Source organism: Neodiprion fabricii, chromosome 5, assembly GCF_021155785.1.
Source record: "Neodiprion fabricii isolate iyNeoFabr1 chromosome 5, iyNeoFabr1.1, whole genome shotgun sequence".
Lineage (NCBI taxonomy): Eukaryota > Metazoa > Arthropoda > Insecta > Hymenoptera > Diprionidae > Neodiprion > Neodiprion fabricii.
Genome location: NC_060243.1, coordinates 25,150,104 through 25,171,686, shown reverse-complemented (window position 1 = coordinate 25,171,686; position 21,583 = coordinate 25,150,104). Strand labels below are relative to the sequence as shown.

Below are 21,583 nucleotides of genomic sequence, written 5' to 3'. Positions count from 1 at the left end.
TCTTTCTGACACTAATCCGACGTAATTTTGCGAGAGAAATCGATTGGGCGCAGTTCCGGGACGCTGCGATCGACGCATCAGAAGTTACAGCCAAAAAACGAGAAGCTGTATTCTTGACACTTTTCGGCAGGTGCTTTCTCCTCCGTAGTTTCTCTCCTGTTGGTCCCACGCTCTTTTTGCTGCGTTTTCTGAGTTCCTGGAGGTCAAATTAGTCAGGAAAGGGCCATACGAATCGAATCTGAGACCAGAAATTTTTTGGTCAAAAAAAAAGGAAGGTTAACCCCTTTGTATTTTTGGCGAAAATTTTCGCGATTTTGAAAAGTCCTGGAATAAATTCTTTCTGACACTAATCCGACGTAATTTTGCGAGAGAAATCGATTGGGCGCAGTTCCGGGACGCTGCGATCGACGCATCAGAAGTTACAGCCAAAAAACGAGAACCTGTATTCTCGACACTTTTCGGCAGGTGCTTTTTCCTCCGTAGTTTCTCTCCTGTTGGTCCCACGCTCTATTTGCTGCGCTTTCTGAGTTCCTGGAGGTCAAATTAGTCAGGAAAGGGCCATACGAATCGAATCTGAGACCAGAAATTTTTTGGTCAAAAAAAAAGGAAGGTTAACCCCTTTGTATTTTTGGCGAAAATTTTCGCGATTCTGAAAAGTGCTGGAATAAATTCTTTCTGACACTAATCCGACGTAATTTTGCGAGAGAAATCGATTGGGCGCAGTTCCGGGACGCTGCGATCGACGCATCAGAAGTTACAGCCAAAAAACGAGAAGCTGTATTCTTGACACTTTTCGGCAGGTGCTTTCTCCTCCGTAGTTTCTCTCCTGTAGGTCCCACGCTCTTTTTGCTGCGTTTTCTGAGTTCCTGGAGGTCAAATTAGTCAGGAAAGGGCCATACGAATCGAATCTGAGACCAGAAATTTTTTGGTCAAAAAAAAAGGAAGGTTAACCCCTTTGTATTTTTGGCGAAAATTTTCGCGATTCTGAAAAGTGCTGGAATAAATTCTTTCTGACACTAATCCGACGTAATTTTGCGAGAGAAATCGATTGGGCGCAGTTCCGGGACGCTGCGATCGACGCATCAGAAGTTACAGCCAAAAAACGAGAAGCTGTATTCTTGACACTTTTCGGCAGGTGCTTTCTCCTCCGTAGTTTCTCTCCTGTTGGTCCCACGCTCTTTTAGCTGCGTTTTCTGAGTTCCTGGAGGTCAAATTAGTCAGGAAAGGGCCATACGAATCGAATCTGAGACCAGAAATTTTTTGGTCAAAAAAAAAGGAAGGTTAACCCCTTTGTATTTTTGGCGAAAATTTTCGCGATTTTGATAAGTGCTGGAATAAATCGATGGATGCGCTGTATCGACGTAATCGTGGGAGATGAATCTTTTGCGCCGAAACTGCAGGCGCTGCGAGCCATGGACCAAAACCTCCGGCTGGAAAACGCAGAATCTACGTCGGGTTCTCGAAGAGTTAGGCAAGGAAAATCACAAAACTCAATACTTGGAAATTTCACATCTAGTTTATTTAATATGACCTAAATATAGTACAAGTGTTCAAGTGTCAGTGTATACGACCTCAAGAAGTGTTCAAATAGCACTGAACTAAACGTCAAAAAATACTGTAGAAAAATAAACGAATTGTATACAATAATTGTCTGTGTCATACATAGAAAAAACAAAATAAAGCATTAATAAATTCCACTGTATTTTCATCGCATTTCCTTCGCTGTTAGTTTTACCACGCACCAAATACCCTTTTTGTACTCTTAGGGGTCCGATTAGTGTACAAAGGGTTAAATTATTGTGAATTGATCCTGAGACGAGAACGAGAAAAAAAAGAGAACCCGTATTTTCGGCATTTTTCAGCAGGTGCAGTTTCCTCCCTAGGTTCTCTCCTGTTGGTCCCACGATCTTTTCGCTGTGTTTTCTGAGTTCCTGGAGGTCCAATTGGTCGGGAAAGGGTCATACAAATCAATTCTAAGACGAAAAATTTTTTGGTCAAAAAAAAAGGAAGGTTAACCCTTTGTATTTTTGGGGAAAATTTTCGCGATTTTAAAAAGTGCTGGAATAAATTCTTTCGGGCACTATTCCGACGTGATTTTGCGTGAGAAGTCGATTGGACGCAGTCCCGATACGCTGCCATCAACGCATCAGAAGTTACAGCCGAAAAACCTGAACCTAAGGTTTCGCCATTTTTCAGCTTGTGCTCTTTCCGTCGTAGTTTCGCTGCTGTTGGTCCTACGCCCTCTTCGCTGCGTTTTCTGAGTTCCTGGGGGTCCAATTAGTCAGGAGAGGGTCATACAAATCGAATCTGAGACCAAAAATTTTCCGGGCAAAATAAGGTAACTTTACCCCCCCCCCCCTATTTTTCTGTTTCATTCTTAGCTGTTCGTCCTCCTGTAGTTTTAGACGACTCTTTCGCATTCCTGATGGTCCAATCTGTTTAATAAGGGTCCTCCAAATTCATTCCGAGAAGAAGGTTCCGTTGTACCAAAAGTCTCGAAAATAGTACGGCCAGTACGTTGCGATATCTTCCACTCAGAATTATTGATGTTGGAAAATGCTTTAAAAAATAATCGGGCCACTATTTCGGCGTCATTTTGAGCGAGAGATCGCGCGAATTTAGCCTAGAATCGTATGCCTGAGAAGGCAAGCCGAAAAAGTAAAGACAGCGAGGATATCTTACAGTCTACTCTTAGTGGTCTATCCTGCGATGTATTGGTTGGTTTGTCTACATTCTTGTCGGTGCAATGGGTCGGAAAAGGTTTCGACAAACGGATTCGCGGTCGGACCGAATGAATCGGTTTCGTATAATCATCATTTGCATGTATATCATACATGAATATAGATGCATGCAATCAATGAGTGAGTAATGTGCAAATAGCATTTAAGTTTTATTGGCTGAATAAACATCTATGTTACAGTCTTAGTACACCATGTTTTGTGGTATTCTCCATATTTCCAGATCTCCGTCACTGACGCCTATAGCTACTAATTCTCTGCAATAGAAAACTCCACAATTACACAAAACCATCGAGCTTCGTTGATAAAAAACATCTCATATTTTTTTTGCGTAATCATGTACCAAGTCCATCTTTTAGTCAAAATATTTATGATGTACCGAATACTCAGAGAGTTGCATCTACAAAAGTGTGAGGATCGTCATACCTTTTGGTGTTGAATTGCAGACAATTCGTCTCTCTGCCGTTCGTTTTCAACAACATTTTGGGCAGGTTTTTTTCATTTTCCAAGTTGTAAAACGTTATTATTTGACCAGCCCCATACGCTGTGAAAATGTTCGAGTTCCCCATCACCCATGATAGACCTGTCACGGTATCTTCTACCCCTATTACATGCAGGGAATTAAACTGGAAGAATAGTGAAAGCTAATCAGATGTAGATCTATGATCTAGATATCATTCTTTAACGAATAGTTTCAAATCTTACATTATGACATGACTCGTCAACGTTGTTCCCGAAATTATATTTTACAGAAACAAAAGTTAATGTTTTTAATATGCACCTGTGATAATCGATAAATACGTATTTCCTTGTCGGTGCCACTTGTCACAAAAGTATCGCAAGTTTTCGATAAAATTATGGATGTGATGCTACCTTGGTGTCTTTCAAACTCATCCACTACTGGGTCTGTGGTATCTCTGCTGCCTGTATAAAACTAAGTAATCAGTCACTCTATTTTCCGAGGTTATCTTATAAAGTCATGGAGTCTTAATGTGAATAATTAGAGAACCTACTATACACTATACCTTCTACTGGAGTACCCTGATCAATATTACACCTGTACAAGCCCCCACATAAAGTTCCAAGAACAAAGGTAGTTTGATCAATTGTAGAGAAATTGAAAGCTGTTATACATAATCCAGGTTCTACTGCTCTTTCTTTTTTACCACTCGCGCTTCGTGGCCTTGTCTTTTCTGAAGGATTATGTTCTTTACTAATTTTAAACCTGGAAAAGAGACGACGAAAGTTTCATAAACTTACCATAAATGCAACTTTGAATACAACTTGATAAAAATTTCTATACTAAAATCTCTAAATATTATACAGCTTCGAATATGAGTTTGTCCACCTTTTGTATAAATCAACATTGGTAAAATTGGCAGTCAGTTTGTGGACAAGTAAATATCCATCTCTACCAGCTGTAACCAGAGGAAATACACCGTTGACTAGTGTAGGACGCCATTGAATCATAGACAAGGTGTCTACATGAGCAGATAATTGGAGCAGGGCTGAAGACTTATCATCTCTCAAATTCCAGACTAGGACATCTCCTGTGCGATCACATTTTCTCCATACAATTGATTAGTCAATACTACTTATCAATGAGTATTTCTTTGCAGAAATCAACGACATTTACCATTAAATAAACCTGCTGCTAGAATGGAGGGTTCCACAGGGTGATAGGATAATGCAGTGACACATGAGTTTACTTCCAAGCTTCTGTTTGGTGTTGATGGAAACTGATCTTCCTTCGTAAAATTGAAAATTCTGATACTTGATGTATGGTTACACCACGTGTCGTGACATACTGTACTGTATGACAAAGCTAAAGATCCACCACCGGCACTCCAAGTAACACAGCTTATTTTGGCCTAAAAACAAAATAAAAGGTATCAAGGTTTTTCAAAAGCTGCAAGACATTCATATTATTAATTGATTTTACTTTCTGAATTATTGGCTTGATCAGTGTACATGCAAAATTACTGACTGACATAAGTGATGTAGAATAATTGAATAATTATAATAAGCTGTGTAGTTGCTGAAAAATGAATTCCTGTAATACACAAATAAGACGTCACTGTACCTCGGCATCCGCTTCATTGAGGGTATGAAACTTTGTAAGTAGCTTAACGCTGGTAGACGGTTCTCCACTACTGGCAACATCATACCCATCAAAAGCAGTGCTGCCATAAATCTCGTCGAGTTCATCCAATACCGAAGGTGTAACACGTTTCAGAAATGCTGCCAGTTTCTGGTAATCGACCTGTGGTGATGTCTTGTCTTGGCAAACAGTTTGGATCTGTTGATTATTTCAAGAAAATAATTCCATTTGATAGGTACATATGGAATACACGTAAAAGTGAAAATTAATGAATAATCAAAATAAATCCTTGTGCAATAAATTATTCACTAATTACCTAAGCTACTTCACAAGGTTGTATGAAGTTGTATTTACCTCCACATCCTTTGACTCGAAAACTTGATTCTTACTCTCCTGGCAATGAATTTCCTCTGTCTGAACATTGGCGGTACTTTGTGATCTGGGATAGTAAAATTTCCCAGTTAGTGATTTTGATTAGTTGATCGTCGCACAAAAGACTATGGTCATTCACAATTTCCAATGGTCGTTAACTGCAGATATGAGTCAGGTTTTGGTAAAATACAGTATATCATACCATGGAAGATGGTTTACACTTTTTATTAACTACAAGGGAATATCGTTGGTGGCGATGCAACATTCGTGTACCTAACCTCAAATACAATCGTCATAAAACTTACTTATCAAGTGATGCTTGCGAGGAAAATCCAACTGGTGGAAAAGACTCGTCACTAAACATGGTGTTTTCGTTTTTAATGAATCTGATAGCTCCGGTTACAGGGCCAATTTTAATTCTGTAGTATGTATGCGCAGCAGCAGCGTCAAACACCTAGTTGTCAAATTAGTTAAAATCATGTATGTATACAAATTAGCAAGTTTGACAGTGCCTGAATAGAGAAAACGCCTGATTGCAGGCAAATTACTGGATTCGCTGCAGATTCAGAAAGCATCAATTAATAGTACAGATGGTTCATTTGTGCCAACGTTGGTTTGTCCGGATTTATAATGGAATCAGTAATGAATTTCACGGGAAACATCGCCAATATATTTACCGATGTTCAGACGATTTCAATACGTTCATTCATGTTTATTAGTACGCTATACCAATTGCAATTTAATATCCAAATTAATTTGATTCTGAGTTTCTATGAATTGATTGGAACTGATAAGTCCCGAGTATTTAAAATTTTTGATTGGAAATGTTCATCGCAAAGAGAAGTCAATTATTTCTGGGTTATTTCAGTATAGCTAGTTATCTTTTAATTCGAAAAGTTTTAAGTTTCACGCTAGTCAATTTGTTTTACTTTAATTTACGTACTAACAACATTGATTGCAATGACAACTGCAACGCTCGTTTCGCTAACTGCAAGTTTGGTATAAAACTCATTACCGCGAACAGATACACAGCGTGGTCAATGCATTTGTAAAAAAAATGAAGAGAATAGAAAAATCTGGCATGGTGAATAAAAGCGTGATTTCAAATCTGTGGAAATGTTTTTTTTTTTTCAAATGCTCGCCAACCCGAATCGGACGTAGCCAATTGGCACGGAAGTACCGCCGTCTAGTGAGCATGCCCTCAACTTGTCTTCGGCGCACATTGATGTTATTTCATTTTTTAAGCATTAGTAGGAGGTCTTGATGAGCATTCTATATTCAGTGGAGTAGGGTCGACGTAACACGTGTTAGGTCGAGCCAGTGCGTTTATTTAAAGCCAGTAGAGAGGTACTAATTTCATCGAAAACCAGAGGGTCTCCGTCAGTTAACCGTAAGCTGTATTACTAGAACCTCATTTAGCTTGTAATCGCGCTGCTGGGTTAAACAAGGGTCGAAAATTCGAACAATATAGAAGGGAATCTCGGTAAATACGCAGTGTGTACTTAATCCATTCCATCCATTTAACGTCGAGCTCGCATTAAAGAATCGAGCAAGGCACATCCTGGCACACATATATTTCTACATACGCGCCTACCCTGCAGCTTTCTACGTAGTCATATGTATGTACAAGAATGAGCTGGCACAAATTCCACCGTCTCATTAATTTTACAAATTTATAATCATCTTGACGAAATTTGATGCAATATTAAAAACAGCCGTTATCTCGGGTCATTTTATTGCGCGTATGTTATGCAAATACCGCCAGCTGCCTACGTGCGAATTACCTAACCTATGCCAATATGCCTACCATAACCTAATTACCATTCATTGACATAGAAAAAAAGGGCAAAAAAAAGTTGGAGTAAACAACAGCATATTGTTGTGCGTTATGACTTTACCGTTACCGTTATGTACATCTTATATACACAGATGATAATTTAGTCAATTATATCCCCTAACTGTCATTCTGCTTCACGATAAATCAACAAATCTTACTTTACTAAATATTAAATATGTTTCTAAACCATTGTTCAAGTGCCATTCTAACTTCGCATTCGCCTTATGCTCAATAGTAGTTCTTGCAACATTTCACAGAAAAATGACCTATTCGACAATAGTATTGAATCAAAAATTTTGATCGAAAAGTCTCTACGACTAGTCAGGAATTCTTAAAGAACCTGAGTAACATGGCTCATTGATTTTCCCTCGAATTTTCAACTGCCTTTTGTTCATATATGCTATCTATTCTACTAAATTGGCAAGTAAAATCCGTATGAATGAAGATTTGAAAGCTACAGCAAGTTTGCTTCTTTGTTCAGGCATAGATTAATTTGGAGTATGTTACATGATTGATCGATTCCGCCCATTGCATCAGGACAATGCTGTAGCCGTGGTTCAAGCAATGGCGTATCCATATTTAAACACATATTTAGCATTGACTACTTTCTAGTGATATTTTAATGCTTTGTCCTAGGAGGTAGGCCAGATGCTAGTGTTCTCATTTGACATACGAGTTAAGCGGGCACTTCTATTCAAGGCAATTTGTCAAATATCATCGTCAAGTTTTCTTCTGTTGCTTTTGTTTCCAACAGTATTGCAATTTAAACATTCAAACAAACAAACGACTGATGATTATATGAAGTGTTCATGTAGTACTGGTGATTACAGATAACGCATTACTGATGTGATTACAACACTCAATTGTTGGTTTGTTCATTATCATGTTATCTGGTTCTATGTGGAGATGTTGAAAACGATGAATTTTCCAAGTTCTTTTCCTACAATTTCCATATGGGACGACTCCCTCTTTCAAGCATTCGTTATTTTCAATTATTTTAAAGATATCTTGAAATGCTAGATGAAAACAATCCATATCAAAATAATCTTGGGTTCAATGACTGCACAACATCTTATGGTTTTCTTTTTTTTTTTTCAATTTTGATTTCATGAATAATTAGTAACTATACTCATAGCAAAAACTCATATTCCAGCATTAGTTTTTTTATGCAGCTCTGGAATTGAAGTCCGCATAGAAAATGATAATACCAATGTTTCAGGTTTTTTTCAACCGAAGCACGTCCGTGATCAAAAAATAGCGAATTGATTCTGCGAGACATCATTACAACGATCGATTATTTTTGCACAACGAACACCAAGAAACTAAAATCATAATCTGCTGAGAAGGAGGAGGAGAGCTCTATGTGCACCACATTGTCTTTTTCGAGCAATAATACACCTATTTTCGGAGGTACTCTTGTTGGACACTCTAAGAGTTCCTTGTTTACCAGTCCCAGCCTGATTAGATACGTAAACAACACACGACATGCACAACGAGATCACAGCGGCAGTTTTATTCTTAGTAAAGCTGATAGACAAAAGCGAAAAATTTAGTCCTGACCAGTTGAAATGCTTTCAAAGACGTCTAGTTGAGCTTCTGATGGAACGATTCAAGAACCATTGGTTTCCTGACAAGCCGTTCAAGGGTCAGGGCTATCGTTGCATCCGGGTTAATGGCCATAGTCGGAGGGATAAAACCCTTGAGAGTGCAGCTCGAGCTGCAGGTGTTAGGTATGAGGATTTGTCCCTGCCTGTCGAACTAACACTTTGGGTTGATCCAAATGAAGTATGCTGTCGCTTTGGGGAAAGCAAAGGTTCCTATTGTACCCTCGCCTCTTTCGACGACAAGGAAAATGCCGTGCCTATGCTCCAGCTTGGCGGCCATAACGTGACAAAGGAACCCAGGCACATCGAAGAGTCTACAAAAACACAGGTCATCATTCGCATATCTGGACAGAAATTGCTAACGGTAGTTTTTAAGGGGACTCTACTCATTTGAATTGTATGAATGAAGAGTTCAGTGCCACAGTAGCCTAACCCACATTGTCGATAAGGCTCACTTTACTATCCTAGGCCATTTAAAATGAGCCCTATCGACAATATGGGTTAGGCTACTCTGGCACTGAACCCTTCGAATAAGAGTCGTCAGGCGCTCTTCATCCCTTTCGGATATAAAGAAAAACAAGTGTGTTTATTGGAAATTTGCCTCTCACAAAACCGCTAGTCTATGCAACTTTCTGTACTATTCAAATCATTGAAATTACCCCAATTTTACCGCTGAATTCCTTTTGTGTAAGATTTTATGGCCTACAGATATGTTACCAAACTCTAAGTATCCATTTGTTTTCAGAAGTCTCATGCGGGTCCCAGTGTCAGCGAACACCATAGCAAGTCAAAGCCTCTGAGCGCCGTGAATCAAAATCAGCAACATTCTAGCAGTAGTGCAGGTAGGAGACGTAATTTGCATAGCCCAAGGCCACACGTCAATAGAAATCGTTCATGGTTCAACCACTCCTTCAGCATGGGTTATGGTCCGCACCCAATGAATCAGCCATGGTACAATGTGATGCCTCCACCCCCATTTATGGGGGGCCCATCTCCCCCTCCCTTCATGGGTCACAGGGGCAACAAATGGGCGCATCCTTCCTCATATCCTGCCGGTCCTGCCAGATTCCATCACTGGTCTCCCAAAGCTGCTCTTAAAGTCTAAATTCCAACGATCATACGATACCCAGGACAGTTGAGTCCGCTGCATACTTTGAGAATATTTTTTTTTCACACCATTATGTTGCCGATTAATTAAAACTAAAAAATTTTATTTCCAGCTCCTATCATTGATGCTTTACTACTATTACATTGCATACTATACATATAATTGATGATGATTGACAAGCATGAATGAATTAGTTTTAGTTTAAAACTTGATACTTATCTCCATTTTTCTTTAGTTGTTTGCTCAATCTGATATTGTATGATATTTTTATGATTGGTTGCAGTACCTTACAATTTTCACAGCATAAAACAAACAATAATTTTCCAATGCCTGCAAAATTGAAAAATTAATATATATTGCATTAATTAATATATATTTTGAAACAATAACAATACAGCAATTGGTAAAGTGAATTTTCTTACTTCTTATGTGACGCAGGATTATGTTTCCTATGTTAACATGTCCTTATTATCAAAATGGGAAAATGAATACAAAAAGTTTGCAACGGATTTCTCCTGTATATCCCTCTAGAAAATGACCAAACGCGCTATCAATATTTACCCTGTATAAACGAAACCCACTCGAACTTCGATTAAGGTTAACGATTTTCAATAATGAGCTATATTATATGTGTATTATATGTTGCATTGTAATATTCTATTCATAAAGATTAGATTTGCTTGACCAAATTAAACTCATCAAGTTATTTACACTGAACATTAATTATGTTCATAATACTATTGCATAGAATGCCCTATTTTTTACATAAGGTTTTGTACAGTGCCGTTCTGGCAAAAAATTTAAAATAGATGACGAAGATACAAATCAATAATGTAATTGAATTTCGAGCCACTTTGTACATTTCCCAAATTTTAAATAATTAACAAATGTTATTTTGGTTTGCTGAATCTATTCTTCACGAATGTTATATTGCGAATGAATATTAGACGAAATTGAATATAATACTTATTAGATGTGTTATTATTACTAATGATAATAACTTGAGCTGAAGTGCAATGTTTCTTTGATGATTATACGACATCATAATATGTCGAAATTAGGGATTAGCGGTAGTCAAAGTAGGATAGTATCGGGCTACAAGATTCGTAAAATTGTAAAAGTATCACGGATAAAATACCACATGCGTATTTCAATTTAACTGTAACATACTAGAACTGGATAATAGAGTCTGATAATATATCGTTATAATAGAGAAGATTCGTCGATTTTTCATATATTGTATCTTTAGATCAATTTAGTATTATTATTATTTTTTCTACATTAAACGATGTGTCTGCATTTTTTATTTTTTACTTCCTAAGAATACAATCACGTGATGCAATTATAGATCGACCAGTATACTTTTGTCGTAGATAGATAATTTAATTGAATTTATTCTGTTGCCCTGTACCTACCGAGAATTCCTTAATTTTTCTTTTCTTCCTTTCTATTACACATCCTTACCTGAATACTTTGCATAATACTTAAACGTGCAATTGATCATTAATGATTGTTACCAATATCACGATTAGTTATAAATATTTATAATTTTTTATACACACATCTTTGTTCGAAGTGTTATTTGTTGTGAATAGTCCTACGTGTGAAACGTTGCGAGTAATCTTTTTTGTCTCAATAATGCACTTGAGTGAAAAGGCAGCTGCATGAAAGTACACGTTAATACCACAATGATAATGGTAATGATGATGTTGATGATAATAATAATAATAATACACACAATAATAATATTCATAATAATAATGACGAAGACGTCGATGACAATGATGATGATAATTAACTTTAAATAAAAAAAAAATATTTATTTTTACATTATTTGGTGGATAACAGCTCGCAACGTTCTAAACTGTGTTACTATTTTGTGTGTGTGTGTATATATATATATATATATATATATATCTCAACGTGTATTTACATAATATTATATACACGTAAATCTGTAGTCTGTTTTCGGACAGATATGTTATTACAAAAGAGAAAGAGAAAATAATTGAACGAATGTGAAAAAAAGATAACTCCTCATTCATGAGGTTGCATTTTTAAAGCAAAGTAAGCAATATGTTTTGTTTTCTGTTCATCATCGTAGTCGTGTTTTGGATATGGCACAAAAATCATGTCCGTAAATTGTAATTATATTATTATGTTACTTGTATAGATATAATCTTGCCAAAGAAGCATTGCAATCGAGCATGAAATAAAGTTATAAATATATGTCTATTTTTTACTAACCGAAAAAAGTCATCGTTATTTGGCAGAAAATAAGAAATGTTTGCATACCATATACAATGATTATGTATAACGTGTGTGTAAACTATCCCCGAAGGGTTACAGAATAATTTAAGTATGCATTTTTTACAAAAAGAAAAAAAAAAAAGAGAAAAAGAAAAAAGTTAAAATATATCGTATGTTTATCTACCAGAAGTTTTCTATTATCCAGTTACATTAATTTATTATTATAATGGACAACAGTCAAGAACTGAAATCAAGATAGGAGAGAAACGTATCTGTAAATACCTTTGCGGAAAAATTATATAATTCCAGGTACATAATTGAATAAATTATACACCTCAAGGACAAAAAATAGAACAATTAAAATCATAATACATAAAAAACTTTGATGTGTCGCGGAAATTGGATGACACCGGGTAATTTTGTTAAAAATCGTAAAACATGTGGTAAAATATTTGAGGTATATATATTTATATGAAAAAAAAAAAAATAAAAAAATTAAAAAAATTCATACACGCTAGAAGACGTTAATAATAAAATTGAAGAAATAAACAAGTCAAGAAAAGTGACTGTTATTTAATGGAGATATATAAATATATATACATTATAGCAAAGACCATGAGCTTTTATAGTTAAGAACGGAAATACAAATAAATTGCTTTTATATAATTTTCCCGTGCAGTGTCTCTAAATAAGATATTATTCTGAGAGCTCAATGATGGAATAATAAAATGTTATATGTCTGTAATTTAAAAATAATATATTGAAAGTGTTTGATACGTATTGAATTAAGATTATTATGGTAATGTAATGGATACGACGCTAATTGTTTTTTCTTTTTCTTTAATACATGTATATGATATTTTTAGATTTTCTGCTTCACCGGCGTTGGAAATGCTTTTGTCTTTTCAATACGTTTATAACGTATTAGAAAGAAAAAAAAAAAAAAAAATGGATAGTAAAATTCATCGTTATAATGATTACGTTTTGTTTTATGTACAGTTATAATAACAATAATAATCGAGGTAGTGCAAATAGAATTTTTTAATAATGTTACGAATACTGATATATATATATATATATTAATAAATGATAGAGGGGCACACGATGACTATTAATTGAATAAATGGATAAATTAATAATGAAATATTTGTATTACATAAGTATGTAAGGTGTGAAGTACAAACTTACATATTTAATATTATACGCCGAAAAATTACGACGAAAAGTACGAAGAAAAACGGAAATATACGAATAAATTACTGAACAATGAGCCTTATCATTTTAATCACCAGGTTAGCTGATAACAGTTGTATACATTTATACAGATAATATATTGGAAATGAAATGAATTTGTGCACTATATTACTGCCGATTATAGCATGCGTGTACCTCTTGTTATTATCGCTACTGTTATGATTATTGTTTCCCAAGTAGAAACGAAAGTGGAAAATATTATGATTGTATGTTAGTTATTAATATTTTAATCACCAGTTCTATACCTATAATTTGTTCTGTATTCAATGTGTTAATCGTCATTAATGCATTACCCGCAGATCAACTCCAGATCTGTGGTATTTATGATTATTTCTAATTGGAAATACATCATTCAATAGAGGAATTGTACATTGCATTATTATATACTATGTAGTATGCATAATTACATTGATGACGAGTAACGAAAATTCATTACTATTATTATATTATGTTATATTATATTATATTGCATTAATATTAATGTTAAATGAATCACTGAATAATAATGAGACGAGAACGAATAGTGGAAAAAAATCAAATAAATAGTTTTGCAAATTGAAAAAATAATCACATTTTTGTTGTAATCAAGACTGACTACCTACCTGTCCTCATCCAAATATGTGTTATACGTGCCAGTTTTTGTACATTCAATTTTCACATGTGTATTTCCATTCATTGAGATTGCTTTCGTTTTTAAAGTCCAAAGCTTTCAATTCTTCGTGTGACTTTCGGCATCAGTATAGCACTTTCGTATCGAAGTGATTTTATGCGATATCTGATTGTAATTTGTTGCTAGCTAGCTTTTTGTCTGCGAAAAGATTCTACCATGTCTGAGAAAAATTTATGGCGAGATTGCGATCGGGTCCTAATAACAAACTGTAAAAAAAAATTACAAATTCATGAGTAGATCTTTGAACAAAACGCGGGAGTTAAAAATCACGTGTTATAATCAATTTTAATAATTATTATAGAAAAACAATTTACAGAGGGTTCGTTATAATATTATATGTATAATTATATTGCTAGTCGACGAAATATAGGTAATATATATGTATATATATATGTATATATATATATATATACATATGTACATATATACATATATATGTATATGTCTGTATAATTGCATATATACATATACGTATACCCTATAGAAAAAATGCAAATGTTGCGCAATGGAGAACATATTTTGTTTTCAAACACAAAAAATTTATACAAGGAGTATTTATCTTAATAATATTTACCTATATATCTGTATAATGGTTAGTTTGTTTATCTACTACAATTATTGAATCATTTAATATCGTCATTGAATCTGGATAAACCATTTCGAGTGTCTTACACTCTATTAATATGGAAATTCTTAAACTTGAAGTAATTTTTCATTATTCTTTGACCTTTTTTCCGTTTTTCCATTGTTGTTTGTGGTTTTTTCTCGTTTTTAAGTTTTCTTCCTCATACTTTGGCTTTAAATTAAGGACTAGTATGTCGAGCTTCGCCCTGTCGCCCTGCTTATCATTACAATATTATTATTATTATTATTGTTATTGTTGTTGCTATTATTATTATTATTATTATTACTATTACTATTATTACTATTATTATTACATAATTATTTTATTTTTATTACTATCATTATTTTAACGAGAACTATTATAAATATTTCCTGATTTTTCTTAAAAAACAAAATTCTTCATATCAATGCTTACAAAAGGCCTTATAAGTACACAATTAACTCTATACATAAAGTAGGTGTACCAGTTATTGACACGTTTAGACCCAATTATCGAAACTTATATTTTCCAAAATTATAAATTGACGGTATAAATTGTGAGTTTCTCAATGACTAAAACCAACTGCAAGAGAGTTGGATATTACGAATTTATTTTTTGGTAATTTGAAAACTAAGGATCAAACAGATTCAATCAAAAAAGCTTAATAATTAGGACAGGGTCAACAAGTGGGACACTCGCCTTATATGCGCAATACGTTATACGTTCGCACAAAAATACTATACGTTGTCTACTTTTTCACACATCAACATATATCGTAAGTTGTAACGATCATTCAATTTCGATGAGATAAGACGCAACTAGATGTGAGCCTCCTCGCTCTCTAATCAAAATTAAAGTTATATGATCCAATCAGTATTACGGACACCGTACGGATATCAAATAAATGGGAAATTAAATTATGACGCCTATATATGAAGTTCATATCGTTTATACACGACTGTATTTTTTCACTTCAAGTACTATGCAGATTATAATAATGGAAAGTCGCAATAGTAACAACGGTAAGTACACCTAATTATATATTCATTGAAAAATTAATTAGAGACTGGTGAGATTTAATTGTACATTTTTTTTATAGAACGATGCAATGGTGACAGGGGAAGCGAGAACATGATGTACCATTCAGAATTGGAAATATAATTTAGAATGAGAATGTAAAAATACTATATGTTATTTACAATCATTAATTTAATATATGTCTACATCGCAATAGATATTTAATTATATTGCGCAGGTATTTATAATCGAAGAGCTTTTTTTTAACAAAAATTTGTTTTCACAACTATTTATGTCATCGTAATATGTTATGTGTGTATTTACATGTTTTCTTATATGAATAAGGTACCGCATCGACCACACTTCACATTCAACATATTATATTCATTTCCTTATTAATTTATTTATATATTACCATCGATGTCTGCTCGCATGTACAACTTTACAACATTGTCTAAATTTTGCATTCGTCATTCATTGGCAACAGTAATAATACTTTTAGAAGTAATCCAATAATTAATCATCACAATTCACAATTTCTCGTCTTTTAGAGTGACATAAGTAACGTGATGGTTTTTTTTATTATTTTGCACAAAGTTAGAAGCAGCTGTAAGCACAACAGCAAACGCGATTTACAAAAAAACGTGTTTCCATTTCCATAGTTTTTAATTCGATTTATTTTGCGACTCTTAAGAAGAGTAGAATCTAGTTAATAATATTTTTCTACTGAATATTTTTCAGTTGCACTCAGTCAAAGAAGTAATCTAACTTGCTTTCAGGTCAGTTTTGTAATGGTAAAAGTAATGAGCTGGTGGACGTTTTAAAAACTTTCTCGACACAGATTTTCAGAAGTTTTCAAAGAGTTTGAACAAATAGTTACGAATTGCGGATTTATGTGCAACGTGTGTACATGTTAAAGGAATTTTTGATACAAGGTTGAAGGAAACTTGAATACGATATGTGCGCTAAAAATCCTCTTCAGCGCATGTCTCTGAAGGAAGAACGTTTGAAAGTGCTAAACGCGTTTCGAAGGGTGTTTAACTGCAAAACAAGTTCCAGGCAAGGTATTGCAATCATGTCATGCGTGGAAAATACGTTGTGAAATTACCATTTTTCTAAACCCAGTTCCGGATGCAAAATTTATACTGTCTATAATATAACAGTATTAACGACGGAATGCGTTTAAAAGAAATTTTGAACCACGTACGTGCGCGTTCTGTGAAAATAATTAATTTCATTCGATCAGCATGGAAAATCTCGTAGCTCTGTTTTAAGTATACAGTCAAGTCTTGAATTCTGGTACCTTCGGCAACAACAGAAAAAAGCAGTGCAATTAAAATGTGATCGATGTCAAAAGCTCTTGATCTTATTAATTCTGCGGTAGCATGGTATATTTCAATGTGTGATTTTTCTTTTGCGTGTGTGCATTTATGTGCGTGTGTGTGTTTCCTTCTCGTGAATTTTAATATCTATCTAGATAATATTTACATTATGTACATTAAAAGTAATTAATTTATGATCGTACCGTAGTGATTGTATAATTAGGATTGACTATGATCTTATGATAATCAACGGAATAATGGATTATTAATATCATTATGAACTAGTACTATTAGCATTATTATTACGAATATTAGTACGATAGTTATTATTATCATTATTGTTATTTTCATCAACATCATCAGTATTATTATTACTGTTATTAATAATATTTATTATTATTATTATTATTATTATTATCATTATTATTATTATTATTATTGGTATTATTATTATTAAGTAAAATATGAAATATAGCGCAGACGGCTGTATGTCCATCTCCAAGGTACTATATTGGACGAATATCGGTCCGTTCTAATTTACTTAGCACTTGGATGAGCAAATACTTTGGAGATTACATAGTTCAATTATTTCAGGTAATATTATATTCAAGTATTACAGATGATTTTGTTGTTTATCCAGTTCGTTATTTTTTTGATTTTTTTTTGTTCTTTTTTTTTAAATACAAATATAAAACATGTATATATGTAAATAGAACTCTTAATTATGCGTGAACGGGTTTTTCCTCTAATTGAGCATACGTGAATTTTTTAATCATCAGTCTAAGTTGACCTCTGCGGTTTTCATATATATTCATACAACGACGGTCAACGATAAAATATTTAAGCCTGTTAGATACTAGCTGTATAATCGATCAATCGACACGATAATGAAACAACAATGGTGTACGCTAATTAAACATTATCCATAAAATCCAAACTTTCAATTATAATACCTATAGCAGCTGTGACACATAAGAATCGATTTCATTATTTTGAATCGTAAAAAAAAGTTTATAATAGTTTTTTTTAAGTTTTCTCTGAAATAGATCCCGTATTAGTATACTCAGATATGGTGTTGTCATCCAGAGGGGAGAGAATTTCTCTCATAATTCAGGGTTGTCTATTAATGTACACATAAGGTTATTAAATAAAACCTATTGTGATAATGCACATGCTAAGAAATGACTGAATGCCTGAGTTTGAACGCAGTTTATAGGTAGTAGATGTACTCGTTTTCACAAAAATATTCGACCACGTGTATATTGTTTAATGTAGCTTAGCTGAATGAAAAATGTGAACATTTATTTTTAATAGTGAGATGACGACCATGGGCTGTAAATATAGAATGTGTTACAATACCATATCTGTTTCAAAAGTGTATCTACTCACGTGCAAACTATCTCTGATTCACGGATTTTTTTTCAGGGTCATTTCTTTTTTTCGAAGAAAAAGTGAATTTCGATAGATTGAAATGCATGCTATATCTGGCTGTGCTGTACCGATGGTGAAGTAAAACATAGTGCAATTGAGAGCTCAACTTTCTGTACGTTTCACATGCTTCAATAGTATTAGCTGACAATAGGCCAATTAATTAATCAATTTATGATGAAATTCTTTCAAAAATATATATTATCAACTACTAATTAGGCTTTGACAAACATAAACGCGTCCTCTCATTTAACAACACGATTAATTTTCAAATATACATATAGCCTTAGTTATAGGTATGTATTTACTAAAGTAGCATATTTATACTATGTATATTATACGTCATTGCATAGTATATCCTAAGTATAGTGAGACCCTCATGTAATCCATTTGAATTATTCGTGGAGCGTGAGAAACATTAAGACTTATTATTTACAATGATAATAACAATAATAACAATAATATATCAATAATAATATATGTACAATATAATGAAACGCCTATATATGTATATCGATATTAATTCATAATTCATTCAAGTAAATGCAAGAAAAAAACTATCGATACAAACGAATATTAATTATAGTCATTATTCATCATCATTATCATTATTGTTATTCCTATCAATATTATTTTATATCTTATAGAGTTGGCTCATTTCTATTTGTTTGTTTACTTATTTGTGTTTTTGTTCGCTTCTTCTTCTTCTTTTTCAAACTTTAATCTCAAGTGTAGCACCTAACTCAGATGTATATATACATACATGTACATAAACACAGAGTCGATTACAAAAAGAAAAGAAGAAAGAAAAGAAACTAATTACTCATGATAATTCAATTATAACTAAACTTATGTACTATTGTCTTTTCATTAAAATATCACTACCCCGAAGAAGCTCACTTTTATGCCATTTAGTTTTTATGCAGTCGATTATTCGCATACATTGTAATTAGTATTCATGACCACGAGCGTGCAGTAACCAAATTACATCAAACTTCATACGGTGAAAGTTCGTATTCACGCTTAACATCAAGTTAATTGTCACAAATTAACCGTGCACAGTGATCAACACATTCTGAGCAGGGATGCTAGTTTATGAATGAGAGAAAAGGAAAAAAATTTATAAATCGGATTACAAGAAGACTGACAAAATGCAGAAATAAACCGTTGCGAATGAGAAACAGAGAAATTCTTTTTCTTAAACTATATTCTGAAATTTTCCTGTATACGATGTATTTGTGAAGAATACGAACTTGAGGGTGCGAAAAAATCGGCGGTAATCGTCGTGCAATCGATTTTATTAATTCCTTACTATGTGTTAAATATTTTGTCTTGTTTTCTCGAGGCTTCGGAGGGGCGATTTATCGCGGATGTGCATAAAAGTGCAACACGTGACTTGCTGCGTACTATAAAGTGGATGGTACAGACGTTTTTAATTCAGCAAGTTTTAGAAAATGTCCAACTTCCGATTTTGGCAGACTATTGAATACCGTCGACTAAGATCTATTTTCACCTGAAACCTGAGTATCGCCCGTGCAATGAAGAAATCTAGATATCGTCCATCTATAAGTTTCCTTCCTAATTCACCCCAACGTTACATCACTGGCCACTATCAAAACAGCAGGCTTGATTAGAGGCGGGTACTCTCTTCAGAGTCTTCTTGCTCATCCTCATCATCCAGGTATTGACATTGGCGTATCGTGGTGGGACTCGAGGGTACTGCTAGGATTCCCATCGGGGTTGATTCTCAGACAAGATGTCCGTCAATGTCCGAATAGACTGGGGTTGAGGTGAAAGTAGACAGTGGGTGCCCGTGGGAATGTGCGGGGACGGGGGCCGCACGTGCAAACGTAGCTGGCGGGGGGGGTACCGAAGGGGGTACTGGGGACTTTGCGCCTGCAGTCATAACAGTGACGTCTGGGGGGGGGACTGGGCGAGGGAGGGTCCTGTTCCGGGTCAGCGTTCCTCCCGCCACAATGTGGGAGGGTGCGTGATGGCCCATTGTCGCCATCGTAGGATAATAGCCGCTCAGCCCCGGGTCCCCGATAACTGGGGCCGGGCTGGGATTCCCTTCATACCCTAAATACCGGCCATTGTCCATCTCCACACTGTAGAAGCTCGCGTCGGCCGGTGGGGCTGGACTCGGATTCCCGATGTAGCTCGATTTTGAGACTGAAAATGTCAAAAGATAATTCGTACTTTTCTCCTTTCCTTGTTCCTTTTTCCATTCACCTATTCCTCATAGGTAGAATATAAAAATACAGATTTATTGTGCTGTACGTATATGATAATGACGGCAAAATTATTTAATTGTTTTAAATCATCCCACATTGCTATTATAGTTGTATTTCTATGCTATGTATTTAGCCATAATTTTTGAAATCTGGATCAGTTCTAGCGACGTTTACTGGTATTTGCTCTGTAAAAAAAAAATACATCAAAGATTGTCACAAAAGTCTCAATTTCCAATTAAGATTTGAATACTCCCCTCGCAACGAGATTGTATAACCGTTAAATTTTTTGGTGCAGTTAATATCCCTGATGGAAAAGTTTATTTAAAAAATTTTGGAAGATGTTGGATTTTTCACAAGTTTCCAGTCAAACTTGCTACACTTTTGGAAGTTGTAGATATATTTTTTTTTAAATTCGAAGAAGCGGATTAATTTTGTGACAGAATGATAGAATTAGCTATTGACTTACGGATTTTTCTTAAACTGATGTAAAACTCCCAAAAATTTGTGAGAGAATAAATCTAATTTTCATAGAAAATCATATGAACAAGGAAAAGCTTTTCGATAATTATTTTGCATGAATATTTCCATCCGGGTAGATCTCGTTGCAAAAGACGATTTGCACTCGGGATTTAATCGGTAATCGATAACTGGACTTAAATGTCAGCATTGATTGCAGGTGAACTTAAAACAATTAAAAGAACATGCACAATCCTCACAAGCATGAGAGCTCTCTGCAGCCATCTCGTTTACATCTATGTCTACGCCATGACTTCAACGATTGTATAATTATGTATTAGTATATTGAAAAAAGCAAGCTGCTCGATTGGTTTAAGCCAATATGTAATTGGATACAAGTGAGTAAGTATAAGTTGTGTCTTGATGTGCTTGTGTAGGTACGGTATGTTGTAATGAGATTGCTTAAAAATCTTTGAAACATTAATCGACAATGCATTCAGGAGGGGGTACGGCGCAAAGAACTGGCCAGACTAGAATATATTGTAATAAAAAAGCCGACTCAAGTTGTCACTGATCATGCAGCAAAAA

General features: G+C 34.5%; 3 protein-coding genes across 13 annotated transcripts in view; 1 reads left to right on the top strand and 2 right to left on the bottom strand.

The window, feature by feature from the left end:
- Positions 1-2,866: 2,866 nt before the first annotated feature.
- On the bottom strand, positions 2,867-5,759 carry LOC124182781 (cytoplasmic dynein 2 intermediate chain 2-like). Of its 5 annotated transcripts, none has more exons than XM_046570451.1 (9): positions 5,517-5,738; positions 5,194-5,278; positions 4,822-5,037; positions 4,375-4,609; positions 4,087-4,156; positions 3,752-3,963; positions 3,520-3,662; positions 3,165-3,364; positions 2,867-2,995 (listed from the first exon to the last, which is right to left on the bottom strand). In XM_046570451.1, the coding sequence occupies exons 1-9, from the start codon at positions 5,573-5,575 to the stop codon at positions 2,923-2,925; spliced, it is 1,293 nt and encodes a 430-aa protein (XP_046426407.1). In that variant the 5' UTR covers positions 5,576-5,738; the 3' UTR covers positions 2,867-2,922. The 5 variants fall into 5 exon arrangements, with proteins under 5 accessions (XP_046426407.1, XP_046426405.1, XP_046426406.1 ...); XM_046570449.1 differs by having other exon boundaries at positions 4,087-4,288; positions 5,517-5,735; XM_046570450.1 differs by having other exon boundaries at positions 3,764-3,963; positions 4,087-4,288; positions 5,517-5,728.
- A 701-nt stretch (positions 5,760-6,460) lies between these two features.
- Positions 6,461-13,032, top strand: LOC124182354 (maternal B9.15 protein-like). Of its 4 annotated transcripts, none has more exons than XM_046569498.1 (3): positions 6,461-6,601; positions 8,268-8,980; positions 9,398-13,032. In XM_046569498.1, the coding sequence occupies exons 2-3, from the start codon at positions 8,534-8,536 to the stop codon at positions 9,755-9,757; spliced, it is 807 nt and encodes a 268-aa protein (XP_046425454.1). In that variant the 5' UTR covers positions 6,461-6,601; positions 8,268-8,533; the 3' UTR covers positions 9,758-13,032. The 4 variants fall into 4 exon arrangements, with proteins under 4 accessions (XP_046425454.1, XP_046425451.1, XP_046425452.1 ...); XM_046569495.1 differs by having other exon boundaries at positions 8,268-9,016; XM_046569496.1 differs by having other exon boundaries at positions 6,463-6,694; positions 8,268-9,016.
- Positions 13,033-14,360: 1,328 nt separating this feature from the next.
- LOC124182530 (nephrin) overlaps positions 14,361-21,583 on the bottom strand; it is a 194,816-nt gene continuing 187,593 nt past the window's right edge. For 3 of the 4 annotated variants that reach the window (XM_046569942.1, XM_046569940.1, XM_046569941.1), the window contains exon 18: positions 14,361-20,477. In XM_046569942.1, coding sequence (XP_046425898.1) covers positions 20,053-20,477 — 425 coding nt within the window. In that variant the 3' untranslated portion in view covers positions 14,361-20,052. The remainder of the gene's footprint in view (positions 20,478-21,583) is intronic. The other variant, XM_046569943.1, reaches the window with a different exon arrangement.